The 20,036-nt window shown below is 35.9% G+C and overlaps 2 protein-coding genes across 4 annotated transcripts; one reads left to right on the forward strand and one right to left on the reverse strand.

Moving 5' to 3' along the window:
- Positions 1-2,327, forward strand: LOC114543404. The gene is made up of 5 exons (XM_028562396.1): positions 1-136; positions 956-1,076; positions 1,365-1,406; positions 1,626-1,712; positions 2,090-2,327. Exons 1-5 carry the CDS (start codon positions 18-20, stop codon positions 2,117-2,119), a joined length of 399 nt encoding a protein of 132 aa, XP_028418197.1. The 5' UTR covers positions 1-17; the 3' UTR covers positions 2,120-2,327.
- Positions 2,328-4,656: 2,329 nt separating this feature from the next.
- Positions 4,657-19,446, reverse strand: LOC114543399 (tumor necrosis factor receptor superfamily member 16-like). 3 transcript variants are annotated; one of them, XM_028562389.1, is made up of 8 exons: positions 19,189-19,446; positions 18,973-19,048; positions 11,195-11,235; positions 10,330-10,482; positions 9,180-9,356; positions 8,594-8,801; positions 8,295-8,489; positions 4,657-7,803 (listed from the first exon to the last, which is right to left on the reverse strand). In XM_028562389.1, exons 3-8 carry the CDS (start codon positions 11,216-11,218, stop codon positions 7,502-7,504), a joined length of 1,059 nt encoding a protein of 352 aa, XP_028418190.1. In that variant the 5' UTR covers positions 11,219-11,235; positions 18,973-19,048; positions 19,189-19,446; the 3' UTR covers positions 4,657-7,501. The 3 variants fall into 3 exon arrangements, with proteins under 3 accessions (XP_028418190.1, XP_028418192.1, XP_028418191.1); XM_028562391.1 differs by lacking the exons at positions 18,973-19,048; positions 19,189-19,446 and adding an exon at positions 14,428-15,033; XM_028562390.1 differs by lacking the exons at positions 18,973-19,048; positions 19,189-19,446 and adding an exon at positions 13,847-14,332.
- Between the last annotated feature and the right edge of the window lie 590 nt (positions 19,447-20,036).

A 20,036-nucleotide genomic window follows, 5' to 3' on the forward strand; every position in this document is an offset into this window, starting at 1 on the left:
AAGGCGGCTCTTTTGGCATGAATAACTCGTTGGACTATGGATATGGTTATTTTCCTCAAGAGCCCTTAAATTATAACATGCCATATAATGCAAGTTATAATAATGATCCTAACTTCAACACAAGCTTTCCGCAAAGGTTAGTTGCATTAATAGCATGTGCATACAAATATCTACCGGTGGTAACTAAACATTGCAGTTTAAGACATAGAGAATAATACATGGATGCGCGGAAATATGGAATTTATTTCGAGTGCATGTTGAGAATAGTATATTGAACGAGTGAGCGCGCAGCGAACGAGTGAGGTATCATTATAAAATAACTGTATATAACGCGTGTTCTGATTGGTCGAAGCCCGTATTTGGATCAGGCCATCCAAACACGGAAATTAAAAGTTTTAAAGAATTTAAATTTAAACCCAGGCCTTGTCGTTGTTATTTTATAAAACAATTTTCGGCTCGTGTTTCTCTCCCAACATTCCCGCGTGTTTGGATCAGGCCATCCAAACACGGAAACCATTAAGTAATTGTATATTCTTAACACGAGAAATAAATTCCATATTTTCAAGCATGCATGTATTTCTTTTTTTATTATGTAATAAAAAACAGTTTTTTGGAAATTTTTTCACCCCCCTGGGCGCGTATTCGTGATTCCTGATTGGTGAGTCAAACACGAACATTCCCACATGTGTTATTATCGCTTTTCACAATGGCGGATTCGCCAAGAAAACGTTGCATATTATATAAAAATGCTGGTAATAATGAGGGTTACCTTGAACCAAACGGATTACAATTTCACTGAATCTCTGAATCTGAATGCTTTTGTTTGTGTTCCATTCAAAATCGTTGTATTCAATTTTATATCATGTCATTTTATATTTTACAATCGTTATATTTCAATTTTGCATTGATTTTTTTATTTATTAGCTCGTTTTAAATATGCATTTAATTAATATAGTTCTAGCTTTGAGGAGGCATACACTGAGAGTCAACCTCCAATGTTCAGCAGGGGATATTCTGCACCGCATCAACCACCTGAACAAACTCCGCGAAGAGTGGAAACAAATATTTCGCCGAAGGTCAGAATAATTTCTTTCAAAGAAATCTTTCTTCGTTACCTAGTCATGGCCGAGGTCTATCAGATGTAGCATGATGCAAAGTAATGCAACTCTGGTAGTGTAATATATATCCTGGCCACGTCATTAGCACGTATACCACATGCTATCCTGCATGCTTTTATACACTTTTATATAGCTATATATACATGACATGCAGAAACTTTCTTTTCAGTGACAGACTTGTTTTATCGAAATTTAAGTATTACGAGTATATTATTTTAAGAGTTAAAAGGTCTTATTATTATATAGAGTTCGTTATCGTCCGGTTTAGCAAGCGCCTTTGGAGATTTGGTAAGAGTATATGCAGGCATTCTTTAATGCACTCGCTATTCAGTTGTATAAATTTGTATCTCGCCCAATCAAATTGCATAAAGTTATTTAAATCAGTAAAGGACGATTTTTATTTATTCTATTCTGTGCATAAAACATAAATCTCTAAATAATCTTATCTTTTTTTCCTTTCAAGATGGGCTTCCTGTTCATTTACATTAATTTTCATTATTTTAACAGACTAAACTTGTAAAAAATGACGATGACGCATCTGTTGCTCTTCAAGTTTCAAATGCATTGACTCAAGCATTGCTGCAATACAGAATGGTTAGTTTATCATATTTACATGTTTACCAATTTTTTAGTCCACAGAGTTGTTTATATCTCGTTTTTTCAACTTGCATCCCAGGTACGATGTGTACATTTTAATACTTTAAAAGCAGTTACTATATAAAACATAGTTAGGTGTGGTGTAATGTGGTGTGGTGTGGTGTTAATTGGAGCTGAATAATTTCGATAAAAGAGTAAATCCTTTTATTTGTTCAACCATGCGTTACTAACCGCACCGTTGTTATAAAAGATGATTTATATATTTTTTGATGAATCGTGCAGATGATGGTTCTTCGACATTTTCGATTAAATTGCTCCTACCTTTTACCTCGAAGGGAGTTACTTCGGGGACTAAATCTTTTTTTTTATTTCAGGATGATATTAATAGGCTGGAATCGGACTAAAGATAGCATGCAGATACAGATGTTTGTGGCATGTAGTGGAAACGCACATTTGACATTTCTCTGGACATTGTAAACCGAAGAAAGATTTGTTGCTATTTTTAGTTATTTAAAGATACATTCACAAACAAGCGCTAACTTTGTTGTTTAGAGTTTAAACATATATTAAATGATATATGTGAAGATTGTAAGTCATAATGGAAATAATATGTTTTGGTGCATGTTTTGCACATTGATTTAATCATTTTGGATATTTCAAAGTTTATGAGCAGACGCCCCCCCCCCCCCAGCTCCATGTCGAAAGCCAACAGGGATGTGTATGTTCAGTAAATCTTAAATACGCGAATTTTATTCTTGATTCGTTTTCAACCCTGAGTCAGTGTCAACTGAAACGATAAATCGGCCGCCATCTTTGAAGCCAATTTGAACCGAAAGGGGTACCAGTGCCAATCCCTTCACAGTCAACGATGTAGAAAGGGGCTGCCACTGGTACCCATTGCGACTTCAAATTGCTTGAAAGATGGGGGCCAAGACTTGCTTCAAATATACCAATCAGATATCGTTCCAATCCAGGGTTTATAGAGTTTACTGTCCTGAGGTCATTGCTTTCATTATATGCGTTTACGGTTGCCAGATTTGTGAATATTTGAGGGCAAATTGTCATTAGTATAAGAAAACAAAAGGCAAGACAAAGAGAACAAAGGGCCATTGTAGCAGACACGTTGGTCATATTCGGCAAATTTTCTCCCGGTAAAGAGGGCTCAGTTTTTCAGCGGTCTTCGCATAAAAAATTAAAAGCTTTTCGTTTTACGCCTTGCTCTCAATTTTATGTAAGTTGTCCGCTGACAATATGAGCCTGCACGAGTGGGAGAAACTTAGCTAAGTTGGACCAGCGTGAGAGATTGGCCTTCAAAATTCACAAATCTGGCAATTGTGGCTTGAATAAGTTTGGTTTATACGAATATACGTTTATTACGCGTAATCGTCCAGGTGAAATATTCGAATATGCTTCGTTAGTATAAGATCTAATAAAACTGGACGTTAATAACATGTCATAAGCAGCACATCAGTTAATAGACTGTAAAGTCTGACATGCAATTGAGACGAGTATTCGATTATTCGGCCGTCAACTTGGGAAATTTTCTGGTTCAAGCAACTCGTTTCACATTGATTCCCGGCAGATCATATCGCAATTCCCATCAGAATTCGAGGTGAGGTATATTTCTTTCTATTTCTCCTAATTTTAGACACTGAGAAGCAGGCTGTAGTATTGCATTTCTCTGTGCGTACAACATTTTATATTTCTCGTGTCAACTATAATGTCATCCGCCATATTGAATTTCCAAATTTGGTACGGTTATGCCTGCCCTTACGGTATGTGCATAATTATATTTTTGTTCAAAGGTGCGTGGTAACTCCTGACCAACATAAGTTGTTACCTTAATTGTTATAAGGGGAATTAAGCGAGTTGTTGAATCATTTTTGTATTATTTATATTTTTTTTTGGTGCATTCCAACCGAGCCTTCCATTCCATTACAACTATAATGTTATCCGCCATATTGAATTTCCAAATTTGGTGCGGTTACGCCTTAGTCCTTACGGTATGTGCATAATATATTCTTCTTCAAAGTGTGTGGTTCATCCTGACAAACATAAATTATCACCTTAATTGTTATAAGGGAAATTAAGCGAGTCGTTGAATCATTTTTGTATTCTTTATATTTTTTCTGGCGTTCCAACCGAGTCTCGCACAGAAAGCCTTTACTCAATGGTCGCAATATTTTATTTTTGTGAGGATGCACCTTCCATATAGGCTACGTGCGTATAGGTCACTTCACTTGTAGTAATCTAAAAGATTTTTAGTTCGAAATACCTTTTTTGCAACAAACAAGCTAGTACACTATACTCACCTGGTCGAGTCACTTGTTCTTTCTTCATGCTTTTTCTTCAGTCCAATGTAAAATGACAATCCTAAACTATAAACTAAGAAGCCCATTTCATCTGGCGCCTGGCCGTTGTAATGGTATCCTGAGGGCTGATAGAATTTGCTACCTCTACGGGCACCAATTTTAGCCTGCCATTAAATTGACTGTATATAGTGAATTGAATTGACGGGCCATAGTTGTGTTAAAGGTAAACGTGAACCATCGCAGAAGCTCAGCATTGATTAACCGTCAAGGAGCAATTAGCGTACTGTCAGAGTGAATGTTAGCTTTTACTCTATATGATAATATAATTGAATATATAGTTTCTGTCAGTTTGGAATTAGCTGTCACTGTAATTGTAAATTTATTTTCAGTTAATTTGTTTCAGTTCCCTAAACAAAATACATGTGCCCGGGCCGGCCCCTTAAGACCCTGCATGGTCCCCGGGGTAATGACCCCGTTTTCCCAACACTCTGCACGCTACTACAGGCAAAAAGACTACGGGAACTAAATCTGGAAAGGCAGTTCTTGTATGGGGATGTTCACTGTAGACAATAGCTTTTTGGGCAGACTCGCTGGGCATAATTTATCGTAGAGATAAAATCACACACAAATCAGGTTCTCATAATAGTGCAGTGTATTTTTAGCATAATATTATTAAGGAACTTTAACACAATATCAATTAATAATTTTTCATCTAGTAATAATTTACAAACGCTAAATAAGTTCAACTTCATTCAAGTTGTTTTTTTATGAATTTTTACCAAATGCAACTGTTCCCACGTCACTTAAAGTAACTACAAACAGTATAGTATATATGTACACATATAAATAATCATATATATCAATCCCAAATTACGCTACATACCGTAATCAAAGAACAATAAAATAATTTCATAATATAGTTGTTAATTTTATTTACTCTTATGACAATTCCTATAGTTTGCCGTAATAAAAAACATGGCGTCATGTCGATTGTGCAGCCATTTCAGCCATTTACGTTAGAAATGTTAAACTACATTACGTCAACACTTGTGTGGAATATGAGATATGTTCCCTTTAACTTCACTTCGAAAAATACTGTTTTAAAGATCGACATGCCGCCTTCTTTTTAATTATGGCAAATTAAATTAACACCACAATCGAATAACGTACCTGTAAATTCGCAACATGTATAAATTTTAATGAGTAAATCTAGTTGAGCACAAATTAATAGTGACGGTGCTCGTGCCAAGAGTAGCATGGCTTACAGTTTAATATCCTCTTACTTTAGACAACTTGTTTATTTCGTCGTTGATATTTATAATCAACTACAATATATCTGACCTGCATATATAGTCAAAGATTACACAGCTAAAGGTGTTGATAGGTGCTGATCCCTATACCGTATAGGTGATGTTACTTAATCTCACAATCTGTATTGCTTTCATATCATCCAAACATTGAAATAACGCGCAAATGCACATTACAGATAAGATAGATAAGCGCTAGGTGGTTCCTATAACCTACGGTACCCTGTGGTCTCTCAAACCATCAGTTTGAAATTGAAAACTGATCGAATTGTGGGCTGGAGGTCTTTCCAGTCATTTTTTGTAGATTGTACTGCTTCTGCAATTGTATCTAGATGCATTTGCACAGCTAAACCCAATGCTATAGTAATAGATTTCTAGCTATGACATAATATGTCGTGAAAAACATTTAGCTATACTAAAAAATGCCCAAAAAATAAAAATATAGAAATATTCTAAAGGCTATTCGAAAGGTGTATGAAATATAAATTCATGGTAACCAAAAATTAGGTTCTAAAATAATGTAGAAAAATACTTGTCTGAAAATAATCTATATGTACTACTAGTGTATTAAATTATACTACATACGGCGATGGACATAAGCCAAAAAATATATAAGCTCAAGCCTCGATAAGTAACCAAGCGTTGGTTAAAATGGCGTGAGGTGAACACTGATCTCATTTGTGTAAACCATCGAAAGTGGAATGTGTAAATATTACAATATGCCAGTATATTAGTGGTTTTGTTAAACCATATAGTCGATAGAATACATGGTTTGTATGATAGCCGATCGATATAAACTAGGTTTTTGCAGCTAAATATGCTATGCTGTATTTTATGGTTTGTGCAGCTAAATGTGCAAGTTGTAATATTTTGACTAAATTCGAGCAGTACGTGAATACAATTTCACCGAATCTTCGAACCAAGTATTCTATTGAATATCAGTTAAACAGAGTTTCGGCTGACTTTATAAAACGTTTGTGACCATATATTCGGAAGTTTCACCAGATTGTGGCTGATTACAAAAGCTCATGATAATCTTGAACAATCCCTTTTGTAAACAAAGTCTCTGATTGGTTTAGAAATCTATATGTGCCAACCGCAGTACTTAAACGTATTTTCATGATGAACTTCTGAACTTCGCCACGAATGTTTGAACTTCTGAACAACCGAGTTATCGAAGTTAAGAATATTTTCGTCAAAAATTTTATGAAATCAGCTGCATGTGAATGTTTATGTCGATCCAAATATATACTGGCAATACTTACGGTAAAATACTTCCAAAGTATAAAGAAGGTAATATATAGAATCTAATCAGTTATCTTCATTTAAAGATATACGAATTTTGTAATGATCTCACTGAGATTTTCTAACGTTTTAACAAGCATACAAGAAGTATAAACACTATTTAGTAATGCTTTTTGGGCATAAACATGCGTTTGGCCCCCTCGCGTGAACTTAAAATGAGCAAAACGTACTTATATAGGCGCACATCAAGTTTCCACTGATCCGATAAATTTGGAAGTTAAAAAGTATAGATACACGAATCTTCGGTGTATGGATAACAAAGCTCCCAAGTGAATAGACCTTATGCATAATGACGTATCAGGCCGTGACGCCTGCAGGGAATTCTGGTCTTAATAGTCTATTTAGACCAGCATCCCTGCAGGTGTCACGGCTTGTTACGTCATTATGCATAAGGTCTATTGGTTATTTATACTTCTTCATTTTGTTCAAACGCAAAAGCGACTAGCGGCAGGAACGAAACAACAGACACAATTAGCCTTTCTCACGATAAGAAATATCTGCCATTTTAAAGTTAATATTTTTGCATGATTTAATTTATAGAACCAATAGCAAACATTTATTATTTTTAACGTAAAATGGTTTCAAAATTTCATTCTGAAAAGTGTTCTTTGTTTACTTTTAAACAATTACGTCAACCCATTAAAAGAAATATATGTGAATACCCAGAAAACGGTGGATATTCGCTATCGAGAAAGGCCAATGGCAACGCATGGACGACTTGCGCTTTAGACTAATTTTATAAAATTTCGCAGCCAAACTTCGCATTTGCACTAATTTAAGTAAGATCTGTCTAGCAGTGATGATTTGTTTTCTTCTAGTTACTTCCATCAAAATTTAGTCTACAGCGCAAGTCATCCGTTGTCTACACAAGTGTAGTGTCTGTCGTTTGGCTTACACAATCGGCGATATATGTTGCAACATCCTCCCTTTTGATGTTGAGGCAACACTTATATAATTTGTCGATCGTGGACGAATTCTTCGTCTGCCATGCGCAAAGCATCCTTTCGGCCGCAGTTGTTTTGTCCACTCCGAAGTTGGCGATTTCCTCGTAAGTAAAATCGCCAAAATTCGCCGCTAGTTCTTTCCAATTCGGCCTACCTTCAGGAGTGAGCAGCTCCACGAGTTTCATAAGAAAAGAGGCGCTTTGACTGCGCAGGAGCTGGCCTGTAAACAACAATGTACCAGTCAGTATTCAATGTTTTGTTCAAGGTATATTGAATTTCAATCAAATTGAATCACACGGGCAGAGGCGTAGCCAAGAATTTGGGAAAGGGGGCCAGCAAGAACCTATGTGGGGACAGGCCGGCAGTGCGACTTGGGACAAGGTTTGTGCTGAGTTTTTGCACTAATGACGGCATAACAATTCACTCACAGGGGCCTAAAATTTTTCAAGGGGGATCGAGCTGCCGGGCCTAGCTACGCCTCGGCATACGGGACGGTTCCTGTAAAGAGTTTGGCTTAAACGGTGGATAAGTTCAAAATCGAAAACAATATAATTAATTTCCAGTACATATTTATTGCATAAGATCTACGTTCAGTTGAAGATGAGCCTATGTATTTAAACTTGGCTTCGAACAACCTGCCCCAGGTTAACAATCTTGTCTAAAACTTATTCCTATATAAAATATCCCTCCTGTATGCAGCGATTATTTTACCTGTTTGTAATTGCTTGTATCGTCGTTGCCGTGGCGCACCGCCGAGTAACCCTTCTCCCTGACATTGTGGGTAGTTTTTCTTCGTGCACCAGTAAACGATAAAACCCACGGCGAGGAAAAAGAAAATCAACACCACCGCTGTTACAATGAGCAGTGTCAGGTTCGTCGACGAGGTACTGCTTTCGTTTGTTTCTCCTGAAAAAATATTCGCATACCATGCGTCAAATACCCCAAAAGCGTTGAGTACGAAATCGCGAATGTAATACGAACAAATATTTTTTCCAAAACGTTTTCTTTACCTTTAGTTGTTCGCAATGAATGTATAGTTTTAGTTCTTCTGGTTGATGCTGTCAGTGTTGTGGGACCGTGAGTCGGACTTTTTGTCGTCTGCGGCACCGCATCACACAACGCGTCCTTTGTGGCAATACATTTTTCCAAGTATATTTGGCACTTTGTGCATGGAAGACAAGTGCTGTTCTTATTTTCGGTCATATTAGAGAAATGACCCTGAAAAGGATAAGCATGCATAGAAAATGGTTAAAATTGTTGTCACAGGATTAAAACGCTCCTCGGTAGTTCGAAATTGCCAGGCTTATGTATCATCCTATTTTCATGACAAATAACAATGTGAATATAGAAATATGAAAATATGATTCAGAGTAAGGGAGTTGGGAATTACGCATGTCAGTTCGGCATGTACGTATATATACATTAGTGTATATTATTGATTGACTCGCTCATTCATTTAGAAAGTCAGTAAATTACAGCTAAAGGGGAGGGAGAAAGTTTGAATATAAATGTATAAATTTTGACCTTACACAAAATTGATGCATGTGAAAAGGAATATTTAGTTATATACACATGCAAAATACCTTTTGCACCTACCTCAGGGCACACTTCACATTCCGTATTATGCCGTGTCGTGCAGGTCCTAATAGGGTATTCCCCTTCCCCGCACGTTTGACACGGCATACAGGCCAAAAAGTTCGCGTTGTAGTATTCGAACGTCGGACAGTCGTCACATTTCTCTTTAGAATTGTATGAATTCATTACGGTGCCGAACTAAAATTGAAAATATTATTAACTTTATTCATTTATATGTGAAGGAAATCTTAAAAGATCTACGTACTATTCAAAATACGAGCGGCCGATCTGTATGGGTATTTACAATGGCGAGTGCGTAGCACGAACCATTGTAAATCCCATCACAGATCGGCCGCGAGTATTTTAACGTGCTTGTTAAATGAGTAAATTAAGCTTAATGCATATTAGGGCATGTGTGTGACAAAGTTATGGATACTAATTAAGATTGGTTGTATCAAAGTTAATATAATTAACAATTCATGAGACCTTTATGGAGAATTACAGATGTATTATACATGTGACCAAAATACTGCGCATTGATTGCAAGTTAGACTCATTAATTATTCATTAATTTCACAAATGTATATAATAAAATTATGCCTTTCATGTTTCTCTTATATATGTATTATAGGCTATATAGTCAGCTAGGCTAGCGTTTTCATACGTATTTTGGCATTCTGGGAAGGAAAAATGATCGGTTTCAGCATTTTTTTGAGAATAATACAAACACATCTTTTGAATCAAGTCAAAGCTATCTAAGTCATTTTGTCAGTACAAAATACACCATGTTGACCGTGAACATTTTCGAAATTTCTGTTAAAGAAAACGCGAAACTGTTCATCCCAATCAAAAATTATTTTTCTCTTTTTGCAAAAAGGTAGCGACAATGACTGTCTTATAAAATTTAGAGGAATCCAAATGTCCAGCGATCAAAAGTTAGAACAGAGTTTAGACGTGAGAGTTTTAATCTTTTGGCAGCTAGAATCTATATAATGAACTTCCGTCATCGGCTAGAAAACTTGAATCTAGGGTTTTCTTTAGAAATTCTTAGATGAACGTTTTTATCATACATATGCCTCAGTACTATATTAAATAGTAACCACTCAGTTTTACGCCAGCGTTAATTTATTTATAATATTGGATTATTGGAAAAAGATTTATTTATACTTACTTCGCAGGAACTACATATTGTGTTGTTGTAGGGCGTACAATGCTGTTTTACATAACTATGCGGTCTACACATATCGCAGCATAGACCTTCGTGTTTGTATTGCCTCTTCCCGCACAAGCTGCCACGAGCAGTCGCCAGGATCGCCAGTAGAAACTAGAACAACAAAACATCCATCAACGTTGATTTTTATTGGTATAAGTCGGGTGAATCGAATGGGGTGAATCAAAATTCGTTACGTTATACCTATTTCGGGGGAGGGGAGGGGGGGGGGAGGAGTGAAAAATAAAAATAGATAGGGACTTCCATCGGTCAAGTAGTTTCGTAATACAGTAAATAACGCTTCCATGTATCGCAACAACTTCAGTACTTTACAACAGATCGTCTAACATAACTATCTTTACAATAGACCTTATGCATAATGACGTAACAAGCCGTGACGCCTGTAAGGAATTCTAGTCTTAGTATAATAACGGCGGGAAATTGTGAAGTTTTAATTTTCCGCCATGAATACTAAGACCAGAATCCCTTGCAAGCGTCACGGCTTGTTACGTCATTATGCACAAAGAAAATGTAGCAATTTTGGTCTCTCGAAAACGTTTTCTTTTGTGGATCGAAAACATGCCGATAAGACATGATTTATATCCTACGAGAAGCAATACTCCGTCTAGCCTGCTAGCATTTCTGGCAGCTTTGATTGAAAATCAATATGACTTGATGCAATTAATTATAGAAGGCTATCAGCATTGCACACAGAGTTTAACATCGAATTGGACAGTTCATGCACATGTAAGTAAGTAAAACTCTTGACCACCTTGACAAGCTGTATGAAGCAGCTATATGGTAGCTCAAAGGAATTTTTACTCACCAAAAGTGGAACCATTGACATCATTAAATCCTATTTGTTTCCTAGAAATTCATAAAAAAGAAAAAATATTATTGTTTTCTCTTGCACATGAGTCCAAGCGCATTTCATATGGGGATTCTTTGGTGCAAAATATGAGCACATAAATGTAATTTGGTTGGATTGGAATGCTTGAGATTTACTCCGCGCCTAAATATGCATACTTTAACTGGTATGCATGCATGGTTTTCTACGAAAAGCGTCTTTTTCGATGGGGCATTTGGACTATAGCCGGTCGGGTTCATGCGCATACTATTTGCGCGACAAAAATGTACGCCTGCATGATGATATGATCAGTCAGCGAAAAATCCTGCATGAGAGTATTATAAGGGTTCATTTTCTTGAATAGGAAATAAGTGTAAAAATAATAGTCTGTATCTCCTAGCTATTGTGGAAATGTAGTTTATGACGCTAGAAATAATCATCATCTTTGCACTAAATAATTGCCTCTTTTTGGATAAGTTTGCATCCACAGTTAATTTGTTATTTGTCTTACGAACGTTTACAAAGATTTTCAGTTTATATAATGCTGTTATCTTATATGTGCTGAACAATTGACAATAACTAGGAATCTATCGCCTCCGCAATGTCGCGAAACCTCCCCACACTGTGGTGATATATTAAAGAAAGAAGAGCTGAGTAAAGTATTATAAAGATATAATTAAATGTAATATGCCAGCTTTTTCTTGCGAGTCATCGTTTTGTGCAGTTTCGAAACGTACTTGGTTGTGTTCAAATATGTCCTCTTCAAAAAATACCAGAAATGAGCGGTCATCGAGCGAATAAAAAATTAGCATTGGATGAATGTTCTCCAGAATAAATATTTTAAATGTGAATTCTACCCACGAACAATCAAATTTAAAAGATCCAGTTTTCTAAGGAAATGTTCACAAAATCGATAAGTTCGTCTAGCACTCTCCCCTCCCACACAAATTTCAAACATTTCATATGTCAGCTTAAACATCCGCTTGCTACACGCTTGCTGCTTAATATTAAATCTATTCCAGCATGTATATGCATTTCTAGATTTTTTAAGAAAGAATATGCGCCTCAATTTATAACAGTTTAGACTATTGATGCATGTTCTTTTTTAACTATAGGCAATTAAAGTAGCTATAAACATACCTTAAATTAAACTGGGTAAATTCCTGAACATTTGTTTATACTTTATGTATATGATATAATATTGATGTACTGCAATATTATTGTATCGATTTTGATATATGAACTGCGATACTATTGTTGTAGTATTACTAGTATAGTATACAATTTTTAACCTACTTTGTTCGACCGTAGCTTTTTGCGACTATATAAATCAATGGCGTTCGTTTGCAGTTGTAATTTTGTTATATGTGCATGACTGCACGACTAACTTCTGTTGTCGTGACTGTGCCTATATTGCTCATACGATTGGCGAACAAACTGGACAGTGATTCAATTTATATTTTATTCCGACCTGCTGTTATAGTTCACAGACTTTATAATAGAGATTTTCAGGTATTTTTCACAGCACTCGTGACTGGTAGAAAGTATGGTGTCTGACTGGTAGAAAGTATGGAGTTACACTACTAGTTACACACAAGCAAGGACCAAGTTTATATATACATGCAGGATACGAAGATCAGTTGGTCATATAGTGTTTTCTTCCATGAAAATGGTCGAGCCAATACTATATCCAGCATTATATATAAGTCGGAAGTGTTTATGTCTACATTTTTAATATTGGCGACTATGTCTGCCAAGCTTATATCAACAATAAATGTGCCAGCATAAGCGTACAGCATTAACAGTATACATGCATATACATTGTACTCAAATCTCCATAATACACATATACTTTATATAATTAATCGTGGCGATAATATATATTTAGGAATTCGTGCATATATAGTACAATATAATTTAACGAGGTATTTGGAATGCCGGAACCCTTATAGTCGCGATATAGTGATCCACCTGCTTTATATACACGTATCACGCGATCGTTCCCATTTTTACTTTCCACTAACTTAAAAATCACAATGAACCGTTTACGCTGTGGCCATTTATGTCCCCCATTAGCATTAAAAAGAACTCTCTATGTCATTGAATGTGTAGCTATATCATTATACTTTAACGAATGTCGATAATGTTCATCAAGTTTTAACTAAGAGTATCAGAGACTCTTTGATTCTTACTCTAATATTCCAAAGGTCATTCACACGTTACGTATATAGTTGTGAACAAGCGCTGTATAATGCAGTCAATGCTTTACATGCATGGCAATGCTTTACATACACTTGTGCACGCGAATTTCGCTGATCGGGTGAAATTTAAAATGACTTTGTACGGTGTGTTATTCGATCAGATACACCAGGGTAGGAATCGTATACGATTATTGTATATATAGTGCATGTAAATTAGCCGTAAAGTCTCTTTCAAATATATTATTACTTTTCGATCTTAAATCATATATCTATATAGTCAAGCTCAATTCATGCGTTGCTCCTGCTCAACTGAAGAGCTCCTGCCCAACTAAAAGTTACCAGCTCCTTCGACTTGTTGATATCTCGTAAGATGTTTCTATAAATATATGTATAGGTATTTCATATATATATGGTTTTATGCCAAACTTACCGCGAGTACTTCGCCAGAGCATAAATATATGGTACTGTATCGATCCGCCGATGTTATACGCGTATATGGCTGGTAAATATATATGTTGGTCGAATGTTTACACCTTTGGGCAGGTGTTATTTAACTGGGTGGCACTTCTAAATCGAGCGTGTTTATAAATGTACCAATCGCCAGTGGTGATCAGTTTAACGCAAACAAAACAGCACTACCTCGCCACGGAATTTCTCTCGGGTTCTGACCGAAGTATGACTTGATTAGTGGGAAATTACGAAAACGGGAATATTATAAGTGGCATTCTAGATTTAATATAACGCATGGCGTTTCCGGTGCTTATAGGGTAAAAAAGAGCATGAATATAGCGTCGAAGTCTCTTGAGCGTAGATAAATGGTCGGACATAAAAAGTAGTCTGAGTTAAAAAATAGCTGGAGGTATTCAAAAAATGCCATATTTACATAGTTTGAGCTTCTATCGATGTAGGCGGTTTGAATAGGTTAAAAACGAGACCAAAACCATGGCAATGTTCAATATATATCCGAAATAGCTGCATGTGCACAGGTCTTAAATGTATATTCAAATTTACCTCGGTTAAAATTTCGCTCTTCTTCTTTGTTGTGATCAAAAGTATCTACCAGAATTCCTCAGCGTTTCTCGATGTTTAACAAGTTGGAAGAATCTTTTGAATGTAAGCTGTAGACGTATATTCTACAATAATCACCCTCTTTTACGTTGTTTTTTCCGGCCCTAAGTGCTTCGGAATATTATATCGTGATAGAATCAATGTTTATCGGCAATTACGCCATTTTGCTTTTCGGAGGAATTTAAATTACAATGAATAACCCCCTAATCTATTGAATGACAATGCACGTGCTTCTGTTTCAAATCCTGCGCGGAAATGCAACTCAAGATTGCATAAAACTTCACGTACAATTTGCTTCAGCATTTGTAAGCATTTCTAATGGTTTGAAAAACTATGTTTCTAAATCAACAAGGATAGACGAGAAAACAGCTTAATGGCGAAAACGTGTAAATTATATAGCGGAAAAGGATTTCCACATTTTGTTTAACGACAATTATATTAGCAGCGGGGAGACATGCTCCCCATGGATTAGATTTGAATGGGGAACAGGCAAACGCATAGTTCGGATTATATTTCTGATTTGGTCAGTCTCATGCCGACTGGTTATATTGTAAAGCGACGTTGTTTGTGAGAATATGTACAGTTATCTGTATGTTATTTCATTTGTTATTGAAAGGTCGTGGAACCCCGAAACCTGCAGCTTTGAAAATCGTCGTAATTAGACTATTTGTTTTTCGATCCGCGATCATTGTATTTTATATAGCAGAAAAACTTCAAGGCCGAACGTACACACAATCAGTACTCGCGTGTACGGCCGATGGAATAATAATTAAATTGTATAACGTATATACATATATATAAAACTAATTTTATTATTCATATACATTCAAAATAGATTAGGTTTCATGGTGTGTTTAGACATTTAATGAGATGCCAACACTGTAAATTTAAGGTTGTTTCAAAGTAGCTAAAAAATGTTATCTATAATCCTAGTTGGATCGGGGAGTGCATGCATGAATCTCATCTACAAAATTTACAGCATATATAGTTATATGTATTATATATATAGATAGTGAAATGGGGGGTTATGTAGTTACCTTAATCAATTTCGCTGATGCATATATATGTACATCTATACATCATCAAGATACAAATATGCATTGTATGTATTAATTACCTACTTCTATATCATTTTAAGATAGCAGATTGGTTAATAGGCCTTATCTGTGAACAACGGGCAGAATTCATATAGTGCACCGAAATGACTAGAAATTTTATACGTCAGTATATATTTACAATGGAATGAGGAAAGCATATATTTAGCGTTTGGAGAGGAATGTTACATACTATAGAAAAAAAATACATTGGATATGCTATACGTATTATCACCTATATTCACGCGCACTACGTCTATAAATCGATCGCGAATATTGTATCAACCCATAGTTTGAAGTCACCATATACAGTAGGTGCATGCATTGATATAAATAACTTGATTTGGATGATTGATGATTTGAATTGGATGAATTTATTCGCCTCTCTCTATATCTTGCACTGCATGCAAAACATATACACTATAGAATTTAGCGTGCATCGTTGCTAGCAGATCATTGGTATATATTTATTATACATCAGAGTTCGCCATGCAATTAAGGGAACAGAAACTTTATACACTTGATATACAGTAAAATAACATGCACGGTGTTAATTCCCTCACTGAAAAACGTCTTGCAATTCCTGCAAAAAGTAGAATGCTTCCTGATTTAGGTCTGCCATATCCGACTGATATAACCGAGATTTTGATAAGTTTTGATGCTAAAGGAGTATTGCTAAATTGCATAGTTAATTCACTTCAGTATACAGGTTATCATACATTTGTTTACATAGGTAAAACGAAAGGGCGTGTTATCCACAAAGCATGCACTGAGGAATTGGCAAGAATTCTGTAAATTTTATACTTGTACTGTTGTACAAATAATCGTCTAGGCCGGCGTGGTTTTATACGAATATAGTATCACGTATCAGTTCTAACTACATGCAAAAGTATGCCCGATAGATGATTTCTGTATGATTTCTATATATAATAACAGGTTTTGAACAAGGTTGTCAAAGCATGTTGTAAATATTGTATGTATATATATAGATTATATCATATATATATATATATATATATATATTATATATATAGATTATATCATGCCTTCTATCCTATACAAGCCCACGAAAATGTTTTGATTATAGATAACTTTAAATTCCACTTCATGAACTAATTATGATCTAGTTACACTCTGCCATATTGCCCATACAGTGTATAGCAATCGTTTGCATGTAAATATAGCTATAATATGTATATGTATAATGCTAGTTTGTTATATAGGAAGAAACCATGTGTTTTCTGATGTTTTCTCAATATTCCATGCTTTCGTCTTTGCTCCTGGCAACCAATCAAGTTTTTTTCATTCTTTTCCTGTATTATACAAATCTATATGCCTACACTCTACAACATGCAATTGCAGATTAAAGTTAGTTCAATGGTGGAAATACTTGAAAATATAGATATATATATAGGCAGACCTTTTTATTGTTATTTAGCTAAGATAAATACATGGCCATCATGATCACGCATGGCATCAGGCCAAATTCAAAGGTAAAGTAAAAGCAAAAAATTAAAGTGTTTATAGTTCAGAAAAACTTCCTGCATAAATATAAATGGCAAAACTAAACTTATATTGAAACTAAGCGAATACTTTATATATCCAAATACATATATATACTGATATATTTTTCAACGAGAGTCAGTTGCTATACTGACTTGTTCAAATAATTCAGTCTGGTCTTCCAAATTCATGCATGTTAAACATATTAATTCAATACAACTATACAGTTCATTTATATGTCCCAATATCGCAGCATGTTCGCCGATTTGAACATATAATTCACCATGCTATTATTGAATGAGCTGCTAATTGCGTTCATGCACAGGCATGTGTACGGTTAAAGGTATCTATGTTCAATATCATATTGTGTTATGATGCACCCTTGAAACAAAGGAGCTATCCTATATATTGCGTGGATCAAGTCGAACGCCTCAGCCTGCTTTATTGCATGTCTATACAAAACCTAACCTCGGGTTTTTTATCCCGCATTATAGAATATTGACTCTTCAAAGTCGAATATAGTAACTATTCTTGGACCGTACAAACCTTGTTTTTAAAAACGCATTATAGCAACATCAAATCTAACGCATATGAGACGGCATATACTAGCTTGTTTCATCTGATTTCGAGACTATACATCGCCATGCATGCGTTAGCGTGCTGTATATTATTAGATTTTTAGATTCATGGAACATGGATTTTATACGAGTTACTTTTATATATTCCTAAGGCTAAGGTGTTCTATCTATTTTGAGGGAAATCGATCGCCCACTCTAGTTTAGAATCCCCGCGTCCGAGTGGTGCTACATGGTATGATTTTGAAAATATAAAGTGTACGCGCGCATATAACTCCGTTTGAAAACCAGACCGCTTGCAATGCCACTCTGCCATTATAGTGGCTATTATTATATACGGTTTACTGGTGGATGAAATCTGAAGATCATACAGTTTACTTGCCATGAGATTTCACTGCATGTCTCTCCTTCTTTGAATAAGTATATATGATGTCTTTGACTTTGACTTTGTGATTCTCTTTCAAGTCTCGATGACTGTTTAAATACTCTTTGAAAATTATCTCGTTTATCATTTAATGTCTATAACGTGGTGAAAACTGTTTAATTATCGTGCAATTTACCCAACCATTTATCTGTATACACGCACTCAAATGACTCAATCAATTTCCCAAAATTTATGTACAACAATGCACGCCCGAGACCTCATTAGTTTATCGCTGTTTCCTTCGAGGTTAACGCTACATGCTTCTTCGCACCATCGTTATATGCACTCAAATTCAACATCAGCCTTTATATTAATCCTGCCTTCGCCCGGTTATACGCCTGAAGATACGGACGACGATATTGTATTGTTTTCCTTTCCTTCGTGTTGTCGTTTATATTAGTATCTATACCATCTACAGCTATTAACTTTCTGTCCGGCACGTCCTAGCTTCGGGCTAGCCCACCTGCATGATGTTTGGACGACTAGATTCTTTATATATGTATATACACCGAGCAACTCTAAGCATACAAGTGAAGATTGTCGAGTATATTAGTATGTTTGAATTACACAAACTTTCACACTGGCACCACGCATGGAACGGTCACAAGGAAAAAGTAAACAAAACAGCAGTCTACCACACGGCTTTAAACTGATGTTAAAATAACAAAAGACTGCGTAGTTGTTGCGAAAATCGTCCCTGGAAAACGTGTGAAATTTGCATCGAAGTAATTGGTCAGTAAGTCTATTATATAGGCATATATACTGGCCGATATAGGTACCACAGGTATCAATGTTGCAACTGAAATAAGCGCTGGTTCCTCTTTGACTATGGCCTATACTAGGAAATAGTTGCCAAGTTTTATATAGGCAATTTGTAAGCGGGTAGACGTACCTTACTCCGTTGAAATCGACTTGATGTATTTTCTCGACTTAATGCCAGTTTTAGGATCCTCAAATGTATTTCACTTCTATAAAATATACGTGAGCGGCATAACTTCTAATACGGGTTTTGAGATCGCCCCTAAACCAATGTCGCCGTCAATTTTAAGCCAAGCATATTATTTGATTAATATATTTTTTAAGGTTCGTTTAAAAATACACGACTTACCGCATAATAGTCACAGCTTTCTATCATAAACCGCTCGCAAGTCGCGCGCTCAACACGAGCAGAAGTTAAATGGAGTACAAGCGCGGAACTGCTGGAATCACTCAACGCGATTCTGACCAGCGTATGCATGAGATGACCTCATTGTCTCATGTTTTGTCAATATTGTAACATAAATTGGCAATTTGAATAATATCAAGCCGATACACTGTCCACAATGTCAACGAGTTCGGCGTGAAAAATGCGCACGTTTGATGCTTTCAAGCCAATAATTACGCACTTTGGATTTATCGAATGCTTCCAAGAGTTTGCAATTATATATTAAAGTATAAGATTCATTGTTGTGTGGCTAAGGATAATATGATACGTCTCAAAAAGGCAACTTAAATCGAAACAAAGAATCGTGCCCCAACGCGTTTGCACAAAAAACGTGGTCCTGGCATCTGATTGGCTATTTTGGACGGGAATCCTTAAATCGGGCGGAGCGTACGATCAACAGTTGACAAATAATGAGATGCTTTCGAGAATATAAATTTACGAAAAGTCAAAGGCCATCGTTGTTATTAGTCTATTGTACACATCTGGAAACATACATGCAGATTAAATTTGCTTTGATTTAAAATAAAGAAACAGCCGAAGTTGAGAGGTTATTTAACAATGTCGATCATTGGCCGATCAAGCTGCAAAAATGTGGAATTCAATTTTAAGTGCTGCCAGGCGTGTGGCCCGTTGTGCTTGGCGCGTGTGCAGAGAGAAGAAATTTAAATCACCGCTATACGTCGTATATGAGATAGCTAATGCAATATAGAGCTTGTATATATAGTTGTAAAAATAGTAAGTTCATTGTTGTT

This window comes from Dendronephthya gigantea, unplaced genomic scaffold, assembly GCF_004324835.1.
Source record: "Dendronephthya gigantea isolate DGI-Jeju-01 unplaced genomic scaffold, DenGig_1.0 000452F, whole genome shotgun sequence".
NCBI classification, from domain to species: Eukaryota; Metazoa; Cnidaria; class Anthozoa; order Malacalcyonacea; family Nephtheidae; genus Dendronephthya; species Dendronephthya gigantea.

What these genes read in the sequence shown, in the direction of transcription:
- LOC114543404 (XM_028562396.1), top strand. Translation starts at nt 18, where the DNA reads ATGAATAACTCGTTGGACTATGGATATGGTTATTTTCCTCAAGAGCCC. An exon ending in CAAGCGCCTTTGGAGATTTG is followed by an intron (nt 1,407 to 1,625) that starts GTAAGAGTATAT and finishes TTATTTTAACAG; the next exon opens with ACTAAACTTGTAAAAAATGA. An exon ending in CATTGCTGCAATACAGAATG is followed by an intron (nt 1,713 to 2,089) that starts GTTAGTTTATCA and finishes TTTTTATTTCAG; the next exon opens with GATGATATTAATAGGCTGGA.
- LOC114543399 (XM_028562389.1), bottom strand. Translation starts at nt 11,218, where the DNA reads ATGATGTCAATGGTTCCACTTTTG. An exon ending in AATGTGAAGTGTGCCCTGAG is followed by an intron (nt 8,802 to 9,179) that starts GTAGGTGCAAAA and finishes TATCCTTTTCAG; the next exon opens with GGTCATTTCTCTAATATGAC. An exon ending in ATACAAGCAATTACAAACAG is followed by an intron (nt 7,804 to 8,294) that starts GTAAAATAATCG and finishes TGTTGTTTACAG; the next exon opens with GCCAGCTCCTGCGCAGTCAA.